Source organism: Benincasa hispida, chromosome 9, assembly GCF_027475165.1.
Source record: "Benincasa hispida cultivar pf3 chromosome 9, pf3_genome.v1.1, whole genome shotgun sequence".
Classification (NCBI taxonomy): domain Eukaryota; kingdom Viridiplantae; phylum Streptophyta; class Magnoliopsida; order Cucurbitales; family Cucurbitaceae; genus Benincasa; species Benincasa hispida.
This window is the reverse complement of record NC_143486.1, coordinates 62,215,341-62,236,023: the sequence shown is the minus strand read 5'-3', so window position 1 is coordinate 62,236,023 and position 20,683 is coordinate 62,215,341. Positions and strand designations below refer to the sequence as shown.

The window sequence follows — 20,683 nt, the reverse complement described above, 5'->3', positions numbered from 1 at the left end:
TATAGATAGTGATAAAATTTCTATCACTGTCTATTAATTAATTAGTAATAAGGATTCTATCACTATCTATCAGCCTCTTTAAAACAGTGATCGATTGAGGAACAAAAAAAATAGTGATTGATTGAAGAACAAAAAAACAGTAAAGATGAGGAGGAGGAAGCCGAAGATGACATATTTCCGAATCACCATTGTCGATGAAGAAGAACTTGAAGAAGAATATTGCCAGGAGATTAGAGGTGATTTGGATGCAATTTTCAGCCGCACGCTGATCTGTTGCACGATGAAGAAGAAGAAAGAAAGAAGAGGTTGTCGGAGATTGGAAATGATTTGCAGCTGCATGATCATTTGTTGCACGATGAAGAAGAAGAAATCATGTGCAATGAAGAAGAAATCACCATGTGGAAGACGATGAAGAAGAAGAAATTGTCGCACGAGAATTACAAATGTAAAAAAGGAAAATTTGAAAATTTTTAAAAAATGTAAATGTGTCTAGCGGTGAAGTTTGTGCTACACCGTGTAAATATTTTTATTTTTTTCTATTTATGACAAACTTCCTTTTTTTATTTTTATTATTAATTCGTTTGCGTATAAAATTAGAGTACCACAAACTTTGGAAAAAATAACTATCACAATAGCCGTTATTAATATTATTATACATAAGGTTCCATGACAGACGAGTAATAACTATGCATCTTACAAATTTTTGGTTTCATGGACTTTGATATTAGGATAAATAAAGAGTTTTGTCTCACAACTAATATAATTTTGTAATAAGTAAGAAAGTAACTAATATATTTTATAAAGATTATAATATAACGTCGATTTCTTAATAGACTTGTCTATCTAAGATGCTAATTGCATCAACCTTACTGATCAACTAATAAATTAGGGTAGGCAGTCGGGGAGTTAAAACAACTTCTAGCGGAGCTTTTCTAGCACTGGTCAATCCATCACTCTCTTCCATGTCAAATAGTTCTTCTGAAAGCCTTTCAATTTTAAACCCATGTAGAAAGTTTGCTAGTGTAAGATATATTATTTGAAGGCCTAACGAGATAGCAGGACACTTCCTTCGACCATTTCCAAATGGTATCAATTGGGGACTTTGTCCTCTAACATCAATATTTTTATGACTTGTTAAAAATCTTTCTGGTCGAAATTCACATGGATCCTCCCAAACACATGGATCTTTTTGGAGCTTTTGAACATTAACGATGAGGCATGTTCCTTTTGGGATGTGGTAGCCAGCAATTGTACAATCTTTTAAAGACTCGTGAGGGGCTAAGAGTGGCGTAGCTGGATATAATCGTAGAGTTTCCTTCACGATAGCTTGAAGATAATAAAGGTTTTTTATATCTGACTCTTTCACTTGTCTTCCTCTCCCAATTTGTTCATCCAATTCAAGTTGAGCATTTCTCAATGCTTCTTTATTGTTGAGAAGTAATGAAAGCGCCCATGTCATTATAATCGACGTAGTGTCAAATCTACCTATTATCACATTCTGCATTTATCCAAACTCAAAGTTATCTATTCATATCCAATATTTGAGACTTCCCATAAATTTAGTATTAATTTTACACAAATTCTAGGTCCTTGGTCCCTTCTTATTACGTAGGTTTCTTTGTTTATGATCAAACTTTACTCTGCTACAGACAGTTAAAAAAAAAAACCCTAAAATTTCAAGTCAAAATTCTATTTTTATGAGGAAACACTCCCGACCTTTTTTTTTCTTTTTTATAATCTCTTACTCGTTTCTAACCATTAGGTTCTAGATTTTTGAAAATTATGCTTGATTTTCTTATAACTTCTCTACATATTATTATCTTTTCTAAATAAACACTTGAACGTTTTAGTCAAATTCTAAAAATCAAAACAAATTTAAGACCCTCCATATACAATATAATATATTACGACAGGGGATTTTCAAAATTAGAAAAATGAAGAAAAATATTTATACAAATAGCAAAACTTAATTATAGTTGTGATAGACATTGTTATCGATGTCTATCATAAATAGACGTTAGTAGAAATCGATCAGCATATATCAGTGATAGAAACTGATACAAGTCTATCAGTATCTATCAATGATAGAAACTTATAAAAGTCTATAATTGATAGAGGCCGATAGAAGTATATCAGTGTCTATCAATATTTTTTTCTTTACTATTTTTGTAAATAGTTTAATATTTTTTCTATTTTTGAAAAATTCTAATTAGGATAAGAGCATTCAAATATATACATTACCATGCATGTAGCTTTGATGATTGTATCAATATCGTAGCTTAAATGTTCTCCCTCATCATCTTCAACTGTAGAAATCATTGCATCCATGAAGTCTTGTTCTTGATCCATCATCCCTTTACTACAATCCCTCCTCTCTCGATGTTGTTGCAGGAAATTATGAAACGTTTCGTCAAATATTTGTGCACTCTTCTTCATTTCTTCTTGATGTCCTCCAAAATTCAACCAACTCAAAAACGGAAACGAATCAGAAGGAATGAATTTTCCGAACAATTCAAAAAAATTTGTCAATTCTTTTCGAAAATTTTCACTGGCTACATTGTCATCGAAGGCCGTTGTAAATCGCTTTCCGATCACCATCTTGAATATGGTGTTGAGGGTTATGTCTTGAAACCACTTCTTCATATCCACCACAACTTTCTCACTTTTCTTATTGTTTTTGAGCTAATATAGCTCATGGAGTTCCTTCATCCAGGTTTGAACCTCTGATGCTCTAACGTGTTCGAGCTGCTTGACGCGGTGGTTGGTGAGGAGTCCAAGCGTCGCTATTTTGCGGACATAGCGCCAATGTGGATTGTATAGGCTAAACCCTTTCATGGCATAGTCATAGGCAAGAAGCTTTGATGCAAGTAGCTTTGGACGAGATGCAAATATTCTATCGTTGGTAGTGAATAACTCTTTTGCTATTTCCCAATTGCTCACAATCAATGTTTTTTTCATACCGAACCTAAACGTGAATATTGGTCCATATGCATCCGCCATTTTAGCCAACGTTATGTGGATTGGCTCACTTGCATTTAGTAGATGGAGGTGGCCGATCACCGGCCAAGCGCCACCGGCTTCCGGTGGGAGTCTCTTCCGATGAGGGACGACGTATCTCCGGCACATAGTGAAAATAACATAGGAAAAGAAGAAAAGGCCGGCGAAGATTATTACGGTGAGGACGTGAGGCTCTTCCATTTCTGCTTCTCTAAATAATGTTAATTTTCACTGTTTGGAGAATTAAGCATGCAAAGGGTTTGTTTATATAATAGGCCACATGGCTTTATTATGGACTCCAAAATAAAATTAAAATTAAATGGAGTTTTTAATGCATATTAAACGGATTTTTTTACCCCCTTTTCTATGGCCCTTTTAATTGGACAAAATGCAACAATTCATCTCGAAAACCTGGTCCAGCAATGGAAAAAAAGTCATTTGGAAGAAAATTTGTATCTGTTTTTGTGTTCGGAAACTAGTGTGGTCTATGGACATTTATCAATATTGGCCATAGATATCTAAAATAGTCTATCAAAATCTATTTTTAATATACCATGATATTTTGATATATTGATAAATATTTTCAATAATTTTATATTTAAAATAATTATCCATTAATTTTGTTTATATTGATATTAATAATTGAAAGTAGATATTTCGTAAAGATCAAAGGGTGAGTGTAAATTTTGAAATATAGAAACTAAAAGACAACAAAACTCCGCATACTAAAAATCAAACATTTTAAAATTTAAAGATTAAATTGATTAAAAAAAATTAAACTCAAAAGATAGAAGTGAAACATATCTTAAAATCTCAAGACTAAATAAATGAGGTTAGAGATCTTTTTTTTATAATACAATATAGAAGTTGAAAATTCTACAAACTTCATCATCACTAATACGTAATTTGAAGAGTGAAAAACGTGTGAAAATGAATAAAAACTTTAGAAAGTCAATGCCGTTAGTGATAGACGTCATGAAAAGTTTACGGGGAAAAGAAAAGGCAGGAAAATTATAGATGAATAAAAAAACAATTTCATAAAATATCTTTTTCTTAGTTTCTCAAAAAAGAAAAAAAGTTTTCCTTAAAAGTTTAGGGAAAAAATATGTAAAATATGAGACATTTTCTGTCTGATCCTATAGTTATATGTAACACTTCAAAAAAGAATCACTTACAATCAATTTTGGGGTGATTGATTGAGAATTAAGGTGTATTTGTTTCTCTCTTGCAAAATCAATTTTACATAAACAGATGATGATTGACAATTCAATAAAATTAATTTTTTAAAAATCTAAGACTATGTTTGGAATGCATTTTCAAATATTTAATTTAAAAAGTAAGTTATTTTTAAAAAAATTTGACGTGTTTGACAACCACTCAAAATAGTTTTTCAAGTGTGATTTTAAAAAGTTTTATCAAAAGTATTTAAATAAAAATAAAATTTTTGAAAAATATTTTTTTCTCAAGTCAATCCATAATAGGTCCTAAATCACTACAAATTGATTTTGAAATACTTTGGATGGTGATTGTGTAAAAGATGACATTTGGGATCACCGACAGAATCGACTCGTATTTTTTCCCTTGGATCTATTCATATCCAATATTCGATGATGGGGGCATACAAATGGGAGAATGGGATTGAGGTGATTGTGTGGCCCCATGAGAATAATTCTTAGATTTTAAAACAAACGTCGAATATAAAATACCCTTTGTAGTATTTTGGTAATTCTAAAATCACTTTTTAGAACCAAACATAATAATTCAAAATCACTTTTAAGTATTTGAAAATTAAGTTTAGAACCAAACGTAAATTTGATTGTTTAAAGATCAATGTACATAAATCTCTTTTTCTAAAATCACTATTCCAATTATCACTCTCAAACACACCTTTATTCGAATTGATTTTGAGTTCTTTTAAAATCACTTACTCGTCATTTTCAAACACCTTTATGTTCAATGAGAAATAAGATTGAGATAAAATCAAAATATTTTTTAAAATAATTAGCAAAATAGATTGTGAAGTGTCCCAAGTTTAGGAGGGGGACATGAATGAACGGAGATTACATCCAAATGAGGAGAATCCTGAAAACATGAAAGTATTATTAAAAAAGACTTAAAAGAATAGAAAATTATTACCTAACCAACAATGTGCACCTTTCTTTTCGATCGTTCAATCATAGAAACATCATAGTTAAGCGTGTTTAGCTTGAAATAATTCTAAGTTAGGTGTCTGTCAGAGATGTTGCTACCAAGGATGGGTCACAGAAGACACATAAGTTGGAAATCGCCACATCACCCAGGAGAGCCACGATGGATTGATAAATGCTCAGAAAGTTCTGTTAGGATTTGATTTCAACAGACTTTATTCCTTCCATTTATGATTGGGTCATCTGTCAAGTATAATTATTTTTTTTATTCTTCCATATTCATTTTATTATTCAATTATTCATGTAACCCTAATTTAGGAAATCTGTATAAGTTTGGGCTTATTATGCTTATCTTTAAATAAGAGAAAATCAACTGAGTATCCCTATTCATCTTCTTCCTCAAATTCTGACTTGGTATCAGAGCACGATATGGAAAATGCCACTGCTACAGGATTCTCTACCACTGAATCATCAAAGTTCAGCACGCCTCCACTGAATCAGTTGCTCAACTAGATAACCAGCATCGAATTGGAAAGAGGCAATTTCATGTTATGGAAGATATTAGCTCTTCCAATCTTAAAAGGATACAAACTCGAAGGGCACCTTTTTGGAACTAATGTTTATCCTCCAATGTTCACCGTCGCTATAGTACCCAGTACTGAAACTGGTGATTTTGACTCTCAAGCATCAAGAGAAGCGTCAAGCGCAACCGGTGAAAGGACTCTCACCCCACTATATGAAGTGTGGGTTACTGCTGACCAACTCTTATTGGGCTGGGTATACAACTCAATGACTCCTGAAGTGGCTGTGCAGCTGATGGGACATGAAAGTGCTAAGAGTCTGTGGGATGCTATTCACTCTTTGTTTCGAGTTCAGTCAAAAGCAAAACAAGACTATTTGCATCAAGTCTTTCAACAAACCCTTAAAGGTAACACGTCAATGTCTGAATATGAAACTTATGAATCTTCATTCTGATAATTTAGTTGAAGCGGGTAGTCTAGTGTCTACCCACAATCTCGTATCTCAAGTCCTCGTTGGATTAGATGAGGAATACAACTCAGTTGTAGTAGTCATCCAAAGAAAACTAGAAATATCGTGGCTCGGTATGCAGTCTGAGTTACTCTCCTTCAAAAAATGTTTTGAACATCAAAATACCTCAAAAGTAACTGTAGCATTTGCACACAATACCTCAGCAAATGTAGCATTCAATCGGAACACAACTGAACCTAAGCCATTTGGACAAGGAAACACTCAAGGAGGAAATCGACAACAGTTTAATGGGTCTAGGGGCAATGGCAACTTCAATGGAGGTGGAAACAGAAGAAGAGGTCGAAGCAGAGGGAATAGGCCTACCTGCCAAGTTTGCTCTAGGTATGGACATGCCGCAGATGTTTGTTATCAGAGGTACAATATAGAAATTGTTCCAAATCAAAACAATGACAAAGGAAACAATCAAAACCAAGGAAACTTAGGGTATAATCTGTCTACATTTTTAACCTCTTGGAACCTTAATTCGTTTCTTCAAAACGAATCTGTAGGAGATTCCAGTTGGTATGCAGACAGTGGAGTAACAAATCATGTCACAACTGATCCCACCAACATAGCCAATTCGTCTGAGTATACAGGTAATGATCTCATCATAGTAGTAATGGAGAACAGTTAAACATATCCTCTGTTGGCAATGCTTGTTTATATGCCCCTAACTATAATCTTAATCTGAAAAATGTTTTGTGTGTTCCCAATATTGCAAAGAATCTTGTTAGTTTGTCAAAACTAGTACAACATAATGATGTCTCTGTAGAGTTTTATAATGATTCTTGTGTTGTTAAGGACGAACGGTCGGGGCAAACAGTGGTGAAAGGAAATCTTAAGGATGCCTATATCAGTTGGATGAAGCAGATGTGATCCCGGTTGATGTGAATACTAGAAAGGATATTTGTTCTCCCAATGCGATGGACAAAAATAACAGATCTACTGCCCTTGCTCTGTCGAATATTGAATTAAATTTGGTAGAATCTAAAGGATCGTGGCATAGGAGATTGAGTCACCCTTCATTTAGAGTTTTGGAATCTGTTTTAAAAATCTGTAATCTGCCTACTAAGTTAAATGATGATGTTAAATTTTATGAACCCTGCTGTCTTGGAAAAGCACACTCCCTACCCTTCCCTAACTCTATGTCTCATGCGAAACATAAATTTTATTTAATACATTCGGATGTATGGGGACCACCATCAGTCAATTCTACTGAAGGATATGGATATTACATTTCGTTTATTGATGATTACAGTAGATATCTTTGGTTATATCCACTAAAAAAAAAGTATGATACAATCCAGCCTTTAAACACTTTCTTCAAGTAATCAACACGCAATTTAACACAGGGATCAAAGCACTACAATCGGATAATGGAGGAGAATATATTAAGTTAGATCAGTTATGTAGCTCCCTGGGAATTGCATCGCGTTTTTCTTGTCCTTGTACATCTGCACAAAATAGACAAGCTGAGAGAAAACACAGACACTTAGTGGAGATGAAACTCACTCTGTTAGCACAGGCGTCAATGCCTCTAAAGTTTTGGTGGGATGCCTTCCTCAATGCCAACTTCCTAATAAATGGTTTTCCTTCTCCAGTTCTAAAGAACCAATCTCCTCTTCAGTTGATGTATGGGAAACTCTTGGATGTTACAAAGTTAGGGGTCTTCATTTGTGCCTGTTGTCCATTCCTCAAACCATATCAAACCAAAGAGTTTCAATTCCACTCTAACAAGTGTGTATACTTAGGGCCAAGCATTGTTCACAAGGGGTATCGATACATAAACAAGAATGGTAAAATCTATATTTCCAGAAATGTTGTTTTTAATGAATCTGATTTTCCATTCTTTTCTGGCTTTCAGGACTCCAACTTATCTACCTTCAAATCGAGAATGGCCGATGGTCCAAATATCCTTTCACCCAATCTCACCCCATTATTGCATAATCTTTCAAGCCAGCCCAACTATTCGGATCCAATTCAATGCTTCAGATCCATAGATCAACCTCAACAAACTCACAGTCAATCATTTCCCTCTATACCTATCTCAGCTGTTGCGAACTCTACACCATCTTAGCCCCACCTACCGAGCCTCATTATGCCCAACTCATTACAAAGTCCTCCTACACACAATACCCTACCAAGTAGTCAGTCTCACACTCTCCCTCTTCTCAACCTGTTAATGAATCTTCATTCCCTAATGTTCCATCGCCTTCATCTGTACCTGTCCGTCTACATCCTCTATAACATTCACATCCCATGATTACAAAGGGCAAAGTTGGTATCTTCAAACCAAAAACTTGGTTAAACACCATAAAATGTGATTGGTCTTTGACAGAACCAAACTAGGTGTCAGATGTTCTTACTACACCTTAGTGGAAAACTGCAATGGACACTGAATACCAAGCTCTTATACATAATCAAACTTGGCACCTGGTCCCTCCATCACCTTCATTTAATGTATTGGGTAACAAATGGATATTTCGACTAAAAAAGAATCTAGATGACTCAATATAGAGTTATAAGCCCGTTTAGTTGCCAAAGGGTTCCATCAGCAACTTGGGATTGACTTCTTTGAAACCTTCAGCCCAGTGGTCAAAGCCTCAACTATAACAGTTGTACTGAGCATTGCTATTTCAAAAGGATGGGTCCTTTGTCAGCTCGACTTTAACAATGCGTTTCTCAATGGAAAACTTATAGAGGATGTCTATATGCATCAACCACACGGGTAGGTTCACTCTAATTTCCCTGACTATGTCTGTAAATTGGACAAAGCTATATATGGACTAAAGCAGGCCCTTCGGGCCTGGAATGACTTGTTGAGTAATACTCTTACTAGTTGGGGGGTTTTGTGATACCCAGATCTCCATTTTCCTACTTAAGTAAGTGATTAAAGGGTTAATTAGGAGAAAGTTAAATCCTATGTTATGTAAATAATCTAATAATTTTACAATTGTCATAATAATGTAATAATTGTCACCTTTGTGGATCAACAATTAGTAAGAGTGAATGTAAATTGTAATGGTTAGGTATTATAGTTACGATAACCATATTTGATCCTTGAGTACGAGTAGAGAGGACCCTAAAAGGATAAAAAGAAGAGAAAACCTTGAAGACTTAAATCCTGAATAGTGAAGAAAGGATTGAAGAACTGAGGAAAATATAGAAAATTATTTGGGAAAATTCGTGTGGAAGTTGCACGGAGATAAACCATATTCACAGTAGCTAACGAGATTGGAAAGAATGAGAGTGGAGAGAGCGACACCAGCGAGAGTGGAGGCAGCGAAAGAATGGGAGAGAGCGAGATTGATTTGAGCGAGAGAATGGGAGAGAGAGCGAGAGTTTGAGTGAGGAAGTTGGAGAGAGCGAGAGTGGAGAAAGCGAGAGTTTGAGCGAGAGTGGAGAGAGGGAGATTGGGAGCGAGAAAGTGGGAGAGAGCGAGAGTGGAAAGAGTGAGACTAGTGAGAAAGTGGGAGAGAGTGAGAGCAGCCTGAACGCCTCATTCGAACGTCACGCCCACGCGATCGAAGGAAACCGCCTGCGAATCGAATAGCCGGGCATTTATGCGTTGAATTTGGCCACGATCTTATAGATTATGCATTGAAAACCCTAAATTGAATACAAACAAAGCTTGAAGACGTAAGGGCAAACGTCAATTAAAATTTAGGTGTTTGATTAAGAGAAATTCTTAAACCCTAAGAAATTGTGTTGGATGCGTTTGGGAAGAACACATTGAACCAAGGTGAAGTCAGCTTACATTGATAAAGGGAGGATTAAACATTTGGCCATATAGCCAAGTAGGTGGTGTCAACACCATAGGAAGTTTGGATGACTATAAATAGAGCCTTTGGGATTTCATTTTCAAATCACAAATCATAAAATTCGTAAAAGAGGGGGAGAGTAGAGTGCATTGGACAGTGAGGGTGGAGGAGAATGCATCAACTTGAGACGAGGAGATCTCCCAATCTACTCGAGTGTTTGATGTAATTCTAAAGCTATCTGAAAGATAATAGAGTCTAGTTTTCATGGTGAGGCTGCCGCAGAAGAAGCTCTAAGGAATTTGGCTGGATAATGAGAAAAAGATAGAGGGGTCGAGCTATCAGGTAAGTTGTGCCAGTCTTGATGTTTGGATCATTCCGGCTAAACCGTGAAGAGTTATGAGCTAAGATTTTACGGTAAGCTTTTGGAGACATTTTAGAATAGTTTTTTAGAAGGAAGTGTCTCAAAATAAGGTCTAGAACTATGAGTAATCTAAGCTATAAGTTGGATCTGGATTCTAGGGGTAAAAAGGGAGCCCGAGGTAGAAAAGAGAACTATTAGAAAGGCTCCTAAGTAATTAAGGTGAGTGTTATAGCTTTGATCATTAACAATAGTGTGAGTGTTATAGCATTATAGTTTCGATATATCGTGAGTGTTATGTTGCTTTGATAAATAAAGAATATTGTGTGTTTATATAGTGTTGATAGTAAATCCATATTATGAGTATTCACTTAGCTTTATACTCTGATATTGGAATATATGCATCTGTAGATACAAAATACATACTTTTGGTGATAGGATGATAACCATGATATTGTTTGTGTGTGCCTGTGGAAACTGAGATTATGCCCGGGATATAGTTAGCATGCTTAACAAATGGTGCTTGGCGGGAAAAATATGGTCGGCTTCAGTCGGCGGGAAATAATAGTCGGTGACGACCGGCGAGAAATATGGTCAAGTACCTAAGCATGACTAGCGGGATAAATAAAATGGTCGATGTACACATTGGCAGGAATTGGGGTCATAGGAAGGTTTCCATAGATGATTGTATTGATTGATGATATGATATGCATGCAACGTGTAACTTTTGGGATAAAGATTACTAGTTGCATGATTATATCTTTAACTGTGCATGAGTTATAATGCGAGTGTTGGCATGTGATTGATTTCCCAAAAATGATGATTTTCAAAGTGATTTCTATCTTAAAAGAACCACTCACTGGGCTTAATAGCTCACACTCTTCAAAATGTTTTCTTAATCCCCCCACAGGTAGTAGAAGATGAGGAGTTCCAGGGTGCTATTAAGGTCAAGGTCTGCCACGTGACCCAATTACACTTCCGGAGGTTTTTTACGGTTGTCGTTGTAAACTTTTTTGTTAAGTCCTTAAGTTGTATAAACGTTTATCACTGTCGTAATAAAAGATGGGCCTACTTAACCCGTTATAGTTTATCTCCTTGACTTAATTATTTTGCTATGTATAAGTTATAGTATGGTATCAGAGTTATTCCGCAAGAATCATTAGGCAGTAAGTGTCAGCTCAAGGGTTGATAACTACTGCAATCGCATCTCTCTTCCAGGCTGAGAAGGTGGTATGGGGGCAGGGTGTGAAAGGTTTACACATTCGAAGGTTGAAACATCTCTATTCATACTCAATACAAATGGCTCGGTTATTCTTCTCCTAGTTTATATGGATGATGTAATTGCTACTGGTAATAATTGTTGTCTGATCTCTTAGTTGGTAACCACATTGGACAAAATGTTTGCGCTCGAGGATCTGGGAAAACTCAATTATTTCTTGGGTATCCAAGTCCATTATTTGGAACATGGGTTCGTACTAAATCAATCTAAGTATGTGGATAATCTACTTCAAAGGATAGGTTTTACTGATCTAAAACCCGCAACCTCACCGTGCTTCTTGGGCAAACACCTTTCAATGAATGATGGAGTCCCTCTTACCGATCCATACCTGTATGGAAGCATGATCGGGGCCTTTCAATACTTAACCCACACACGACCAGACATTATTTACATTGTAAATCACCTAAGTAAGTTTCTCAATGCTCCCATAAATATTCACTAGCAAACAACGAAACGGGTCCTTCGATATGTTAGTGGCACAAAGTACTATGGATTACTATTTCAACCAAGTCCATCTCTTGAACTATCAACCTTCTCAGATGCTGATTGGGCATTAAATATAGACGACAGAAAATCAGTGGCTGTGTGTTTGTTGGTAATAACCTCATCTCTTGGTCTTCAAATAAACAAACAGCAGTAGCAAGGTCCAGCATAGAGTTAGAGTATCTTGCTCTTGTACACACAACCTCAGAGATCATTTGGCTTCAGCAAATCCTCACTGAAACTCAGTAGTCCGATCCTCACAAACCTATCATCTGGTATGACAACGTTAGTGCAGGGGCATTAGCAAATAATCCCGTCTTTCATGCTAGGACCAAACACATTAAAATAGATGTGCATTTTGTGCGAGATCTGGTTCTCAAAGTCGAACTTGAAATCAAGTACATACCATCCTCTAACTAGTTGATTGATTGTCTCACAAAGCCTTTAGCACACTCTCAATTTTCTGCTTGCGATCCAAACTTGGAGTAGTTGAACTCCACACAAGTTTGAGAGGGGATATTAGAGATGTTGCCACCTAGGATGGGTCAAAGAAGACACATCAGCTAGAGACCGTCACATCATACAGGAGAGCCACGATGGATTGATAAATGCTCAAACAAATTTGTTAGGATTTGATTTTAACAGTGTTCATTCCTTCCCTTTATGATTGGGACATCTGTCAAGTATAACTATTTTTTTATTCTTCCATATTCATTTTATTATTCAATTATTCATGTAACCCTAATTTGGGAAATCTGTATAAATTTCAGCTTATTATGCTCTTTTTTCAATAAGAGAAAATCAGTTGAGAATTTATCCCTATTCATCTTCTTCCTCAAATTCTGACTGTGGCCTCCTAGAAAACATTCAAGACAAGCAAGGATAACGTTGTTAGGTTATATAGAAGATGCAAGAGAATATCGATGTCATCATATAGTTCGAATCCTGGACCAAAAAATTTACATAAAGTTTTAAAATTATATTTTCACAAATATCCAAATATTTTGAAATTTTTTAAGTTACCCCTATTTTAGTTTATTTCTCCACAATTAATATGCTTGTTTATTTTAAGTGGCCTTTTTAAATAAAAAAATATTTAAAAATATTTATAATTCATAGCAAAAAGTTTCAAGAGTACAAAACACTTTTGAAACATTTTGCTATAAAGTGTAAATATTTTTGAAATTTTTCTATTTATAAAAATTTTCCTATATATATATATATTGTAGTTTTTCACATAGGCCAATGGTGTAAAATTAGGATCTTTTATTATAATATTGTATTTTTGCAAAGTTATTAGGAAAATAGGGTAGTTTTGAAACTAATTAGAGAAATATGGTTGTTTTGTCTGTTGGAGGCTAGAAGTCGAGGGTTGAAAATTCGACGAAGATAGAGGTCGAAGGTTAAGAACTCGATGAACTTGGAGAAAGTGGAGAAAGTGTTTGCATGGAGAGTTGTCGAAGGTTGAACTTTCGACCTACATAAGTCGAAAGTTCAACCCTCGATAAGCAAGACTTGTCGAACGTTGAACTTTCGACTTATGTAGGTTGAAAGTTCAACCTTTGACAACCACCATGACCCGTCCCATCCCTGCCACCCTCTATCACTGCCGCTGCCATGCCTGACCATGCCTTCCGCTGTTGACCAAGGAATCCGTAGCTTTAAATGCATGCACTGCCTCCCCCAACCACCACCTTTAATTTTGCAACCCGTGGGTCGAGTGTTGAACACTTGACCTATGTGCTTTTAGACCCCAATTTCCATTCCCTTGCTCACTGCCTCACTGTTTCCCTTGCTCACTACCTCACTGCCTTCGAAAATCATCTCTTGCTCACTGCCTACCTTCAAAATCATCTTTTGCTCACTGCCTTGAAATCATCTGCTTCTTCCTATACTAATTGCTCACTGCCCTTCAAAATCATCTCCCTCTCTTCCCATTTGCTTTCTGTTTCCATTTCTCTTCTTCTTAATATCACTCTCCTCCCAATTTTTAACTCACTACTTTCCATTTCCATTTCTCTTCTTGTATTTCTTAATACAAATTGTTCTCACACAATCCTTGATCACAAACTATACTGGTTCGTTACTCTACTAAATTTTTATTTTTTAAGAATAATTATAAATTTTATTTTTGTTCTTATATTATTATTTTTTTATAGATTCTATTTTTTTTAATACAAAATTATTGTGATAGTTAACAAGTTTAGTATAGTTTGAAAAGTTTAGTTTATTCATACGATATTTGATTTCTTTAGTATTAACTTTGATGTTTATAGTGTTAAAATGTTTAGTTTATTGTTATGTTTAAAAAGTTGATATTTGTAGTTTAAGACAAAATTATTGTGATTTTTTTAAATATATTTCTTATGATATTTGATTTTTCTAGTATTAACTTTGAAAATATAGTTTAAAATATTTTGAAAAAGTTTAATTTAATTTAATTTTTATTTTGTATTAAATTTGAAAAAATAGTTTTAAAAGTTTACCTCATTGTAATCTAATTTTTTAAAAAAATTTAATATTTTTTAATATACTTCTTATAAAAAGTATAATACAAAAGGTTGATGTTTGTCTCTTTTTTTTTTCTTTTTTTTTTTTTAGAAAATGACAGGAAAATGCTTGGGATTTTTGTTGTTTACAAATGGTAATATGATTGATGGTATTGATGGAGTTGACTATGACCAACCATCAAGTGGGTGTTTTAGCATGAATGTGAATAGTGGAATTGTATTTGAACAATTCATTGAAATGGTTGGGATGTTACTTAGTGTAGATATGGGAATAAATCAAATAGAAATAATATGTAGACATCCTAATCTAGAATCATCAAGATCAATAAGGTTTATGTCATTCCCTATTTCGAATGCAGAAGCTATGAACTTGATGTTCTTAATGGCAATGCCACTGCCGAATTTAGTGCATTTGTATGTAAATGTAAATGTAAATAGGATAGAGGTGGATATAAACTTGAATACATCATTTAATCAGTTTGAAGATCCAACTCAATGTATTGATCTTGATCCAGAGTCAGTTGCATCGCCATGTGGTAATGAAGATATGGCGGCTAACAACCTGTATAGAGACTTCAGAATTGAAACGAATGATGAATTTAAAGAGTTGGATTTCGATGGTCGTGAATATGAGATGCTTTCAGATACATTCAACGATTTGGATATGAATGTACTGGATAACATTCGAGAACATTACCCAATTGTAACCCCTGTGGACGTTGACAATACTCAATTGTATAAAGGGATGATTTGTCAAGACAAGGAAATACTACAACACGCGGTCAAATATTTTGCAATAAAATGTCACGCACCATATGAGGTTGTTGAATCTACCCCGGCAATTTGGACAATTCGATGTAAGAAGTAGGAGGAAGGTTGCAAGTGGAGACTTCGTGCAATAAAGAAAAAATCGCATGGCTTGTTCGAGATCACTAATTACAATGAGCAACATACATGTTTTTATTCAGAACTAAGTCAAAGTCATGTTTAATTGGATTCATCACTGATTGTACTAGAGGTCTGTGATACTATAAGAGAAAACCATCTATCAGTGTGGCACAACTGCAGTCCGACATCAAATCAAAGTTTGGATATCATGTTCCTTACCATAAGGTATGGGAGGGCAAAAGAAAAGTGTTGCCTATAGTGTTTGGTGATTGGGATGAGTCTTACAAATTATTACGCAAGTGGTTATATATGGTTAAGCAGACCAATCCCGGAACACGTGTAGAGTGGAGAGTTAGAAACGCTTACTGAAGGTCATGTTATCCTAACTTCTATATTTTAGGCATTTGGTCCTTGTATAGAAGCTTTTAATAAATGTCGGCCAATAATTCAGATAGATGATACACACTTGTACGGAAAATATGGAGGAAAATTGTTGATTGCTACATCAGTTGACTCGAACGGCAATCTTCTTCCACTTGCGTTTGGTGTTGCTGATGAAGAGTTCGCAGACTCATGGGGATGGTTCCTGAAACACCTGAGAGAAATTGTAACACACGAAGAGGTGTATTTAATTTAAGATCGACATGCTGGTATAATCGCAGCAGTGAACAATCCAGCAAATGGTTAGAGCAATGGACTCAAGCACATAATGGAGGATTCAGATATGGGTGGATGGCGAAAAATCTATCAGAGTGCATAAATGGAGTCCTCAAAGGAGCTCAAATGTTGCCTATAAATGCTCTTGCTCATATAACATTCTTCAAATGTGTGAATTATTTCGAGAAAATAAGAGAAGAAATAAGGGATGCATTGGAGCGTCAAGATAAATACACTTGGTAATATTATTTTTATATATATATATATGTTATTAACAATTTATTTCAAACATATTTTATAGTACTAAGTGGAGTAAAAATCCAGGTACGCACACAAGAAAATAAATAAATGGGCTGCAAGATCTAGTAAACATGAAGTACAATCATCTGATCGATATGAAGGTGTGTTTCATGTGAAGACCGGACGTCATAGTCTCAATACCAAAGGAGGAAACGTTCAAATATTAAGGCTAAACAGGTCCAAGCGGTACTGTTCATGTAACAAGTGGCAATCATTCGACATTCCATGCTCGTTTTTTATGGCCATTTGTTCACATTTTAACATGAACTACGAAGACTTTATTGAGGACTACTATAAATTGTCAACGTATGCTGAATGTTACTCTCCTCAATTTCAACCTGTACCGCATGAAGATTACTGGATAACACACCCTAATATGCCTGTCTTACATCTTGATCCATCGTTCTTGAGAAAACCTAGTAGACCGAAAAGTTCACGTTATCACAACGAGATGGATTGGACAGAACCAGCCACTTGACAACGATGTGGATTTTGTAATCATTTAGGCCATAATCGAAGGAAAGTGTCCTTCGTTACTAAGACGGGCTCCAGATAGTTAAAAACAAAACTGTAAATAAAATTGTTAAAAAAAAAAAAGCTAAGATTGACATGTGGCACCATTAAAATGGATCATGTTTTTGCTTGCATGGGTTGGGTGAAAACTGTTGTATAGGTAAGTTTGACTCTTAAATGTATGAAACCAAAATTATGAAGTAATTCAAAGAAGTTATGAACATCCACATATGATGATGAGACAGCCAGTTGTAACACCCTTATTCAATCATTTTTCTTCAATTACCTAAGGGTGTGGTAATTCAATAGATTCTACCTATAGTTTTAAGTATTCATTAATAATTTTTTTTATTATGATTTAATTTTGTTGAAATATTTCAAAGGGTAGAATTATTTAAGAACAGTTGAAAATATAGACATTAGACCCAAAGTATTAGTAGATATAACATAATGTAAAAAAAATTGCAAATATGGCCAAATTTAAATAGTCTATCAATGATAGACCATATTATTGGTAGGAGTCTATCAGTGATAGACCATATCACTGGTAAGCGTCTATCAACGATAGAAGTCTATCGTTGATAGACATGTCTATATTTGTAATTTTTTAAAAATGATTTTATACACTTGATTATTATTCCTAAAAATCCTACCAATTGCAATTACCCCTTTTTTTAAAGAAAGAAACAAAATAATACTTGCAGTTATTATGACACGAAAGTTATGTATAGAAGCTAAAAATTAAAAATATCAATTCAAATAGATAAGGATTAGACATCTCTTACTTTTTCTTTGAAAATTTGGTCACTCCGACCATTGCTGTGTTGATCGGCACTGGTCTGCCATCAAAGCTGCTACTACCCTCTTTACAAATGACCATCTTCGCCTCCGCCACCTCGACACTGACAACCTCAGTCGTGTCTTCTTGTGCCTTTTGAGAGACTATGATCACATGAGATTTTCCCTGAATGTGGTGGTTAAAAGCGTGGATTTTTGTTAAAAAGGACAAAATTGGAATATACACTTAACGAAAATGGAAGAAAATTCAAATTTAAATATTTTTCCATATTTACTAATTTTCAAACACTGAAGGTACGCTTGAAATTAAATATTATGTATTTCTCACCCATTATAAATTCCATTATTTTATTTCTAAGTCATTTCTTCATGTTTCCAGCATTGATCTTGAGTATTTGGGCCTTGTGAAGAGTGGTCAGCACAACAATTTGTGGTATCAGAGCTTTTAAAGATCATCAAGATCAACATTCTTATCAAAATTCTCAAGAAATCAAAACTCGATACTCGATAAGATCAGAAATGGCTGTTGCAAGGTATGAGATTGAGAAGTTTGATGGGAATGGTGATTTTGGCCTATGGAAGGCCAAAATCAAAGCCATTCTTGGACAACAGAGAGCACACAAGGCCTTTTTGGACCGATTAACTCTGACATCCACTATATCAGAATAAGAAAAAGAAGACATGGAGCTTACAACATATGGGACTTTGGCTCTGAATCTTAGTGACAATATTTTGAGGCAAGTAATTGATCAAGACACGACCTACAAGATGTGGGTCAAGTTAAAAGGTCTTTTTGCAATCAAGGATCTCCCTAACAAGATGTATCTAAGGGAGAAGTTCTTCATGTTCAAGATGGATTCTGCCAAGCCTCTTTAGATAATTTGGATGAGTTCAAAAGGATAGTCTCAAAGTTCAAGAGCCTTGGTGAGAAAATTGGCGATGAGAATGAGGATTGGTGCTATTAAACTCTCCACCCGAAGCCTATAAAGAATGCCTTGAAATATGGCAGACAATCATTTACCACTGATGCCACATTTCAGCATTAAGAATTAGAGAGTTAGAGCTTCAATTAGTCAAGAAGGAGTAGCATAGTATAGAGGGACTGTTTGCCAAGGGAGAGAACAAGTAGAATCAATCTAAGGGGAATAAAAACAAGTCAGGTGAAGAGCACAAATCTAAGACCAAGTTGAGATGCAACTACTACAAAAAGAAAAGTCAGTTGATAAAAGATTGCTACAATTTGAAAAGGAAAAACCAAGAAAAGGAGAAGGATCATAAGGGAAAACAACTAGAAGCTTCAGTGGTTGAACATTCCTACTTCTATTCTAATGCCTTAGCCTCCACTAGAAACCAAACCAACCAAATTAGTCCTCTTTGGAAGCATGACTGGGTACTTAACTCCGATTGTACCTATCACATAGCACCTTTCAGACCTTGGTTTAATACTTACAAGGAAATAGATGGAGATTTGTGTATATGGGAAACAACGAAGCCTGCAAGATCAAAGGGGTTGATTCAGTATCCTTGAAGCTAAAGGATGGATCAATAAAGCTTTTAAAAAATATGAGACATGTACCTTTGCTGAAGAGAAACTTGGGATCTCTAGGCATGTTGGACTCCATTGGGTGGGAACGCAGAGGAAAATGTGGAGTTTTTGAGGTGATCAAAGATTCTAAGGTTGTGTTGATTGGTGAGAAAGTCAATGACCATTATAATGTGAGAGGAGTAGAGATGATAACATGTGCCTACATAGTTTCAATGACAGAGGCTGACATGTGGAAACTATCCCATATTGGTGAAAAAGGGATGCAAGCATTGTCCAAGCAAGGGATTCTACCCAAAGGTATCAGTGAGTACCTTTCCTTTTGTGAACACTGCATTTTAGGTAAAGCAACAAGGCAAAGTTTCACAAAATCTAAACATACCACCAAAGGAACATTGGATCATATCCATTTTAACCTATGAGGACCATCTCCTACATCAAGCGTTAGTGGCTCAAGGTGTTTTCTAACTTTTATAGATGATTTTTCTAGAAAGAGCTAGATATACTTTCTTAAAACTAAAGACCAAGTTTTTAGGAAGTTTAAAGAACGGAAAGTCATGATAGAAAGTCAAACATCTAAAAGGTTAAAATACTTTAGAACCAATAATAGGCTTGAGTTTTGCAATGAACACTTTGATAAATTGTATAGTGATAATTATATAACTAGGCATAGAACAGTGAAGTATACACCTCAACAAAATGGGGTTGGTGAGAGGTTAAATAGAACCATAATGGAAAGGGTTAGGTGTCTGCTCTCTGATGCTATCTTAGGGAAAAATTATTGGGCAGAAGCTGCAACCTATACAGTATATACCTTGAATAGGTGCCCTCACACATCTTTGGAGTTGCTTACCCTGAGGAAAAGTGGACTAATCATCCTCCTAACCTAGATAACCTCAAGGTCTTTGGATGTGTAGGGTTTGTACACCAAAATAAGGGAAAGTTAAAGGCCAGAGCAGTCAAGTCCATGTTTGTAAGCTTTAGGTCAATATCGTTAACAAGAGTGTAAGGTTCGCGGAAGTTATGGGATGCAGAGGGTGGCAAGGGGTTTAAAATATGGCATCTAGTTGAGTAGAGACATCGCCTTTAGGAAACAGGAGATATTTATGCAAAAGGAGAAAAAGTTGAGGATGAAGGAGAGTCATCCAATACAGAGGTGGAGTTACCAACTGAGCAGCCAATTGAGTCTAACCAACCTAGTGACACAGGAAAAACCGAGGAAGATGTAGGGGAACATGAGGAGACAGCATGTGAGCAACCTGATTTAAGCCAGTATGTCTTATCTAGGGATAGACAAAGGAGAACTATCACACCTCCAGCTAGATGAATTATATGAATTTGGTTTTAAATGTTGTGGTATCTCCTACTAATCAAGAACCAACTACCTTTGAGAAAGCAACAGGTTGTGCTAATGCAAGGG

General features: G+C 35.4%; 1 protein-coding gene and 1 pseudogene across 2 annotated transcripts; one reads left to right on the top strand and one right to left on the bottom strand.

Annotated features, from left to right (window-relative positions):
• Positions 1–774: 774 nt before the first annotated feature.
• Positions 775–3,273, bottom strand: LOC120087102 (strychnine-10-hydroxylase-like; annotated as a pseudogene). The gene is made up of 2 exons (XR_016532339.1): positions 2,242–3,273; positions 775–1,498 (listed from the first exon to the last, which is right to left on the bottom strand). The product of XR_016532339.1 is annotated as a strychnine-10-hydroxylase-like (transcript).
• Positions 3,274–5,774: 2,501 nt separating this feature from the next.
• On the top strand, positions 5,775–8,120 carry LOC150033987 (uncharacterized). Its single transcript, XM_090317174.1, has 3 exons — positions 5,775–6,072; positions 6,128–6,769; positions 8,038–8,120. Exons 1-3 carry the CDS (start codon positions 5,775–5,777, stop codon positions 8,118–8,120), a joined length of 1,023 nt encoding a protein of 340 aa, XP_090173300.1.
• The last annotated feature ends 12,563 nt before the right edge of the window (positions 8,121–20,683 follow it).

Bases quoted from the DNA above. Each gene is read 5' to 3' on its own strand.
- LOC150033987 (XM_090317174.1), top strand. From the start codon at position 5,775: ATGTTCACCGTCGCTATAGTACCCAGTACTGAAACTGGTGATTTTGAC. The intron at 6,073-6,127 runs GTAACACGTCAA...CTGATAATTTAG, and splicing joins CTTTCAACAAACCCTTAAAG to TTGAAGCGGGTAGTCTAGTG. The intron at 6,770-8,037 runs GTAATGATCTCA...TCTGGCTTTCAG, and splicing joins CAATTCGTCTGAGTATACAG to GACTCCAACTTATCTACCTT.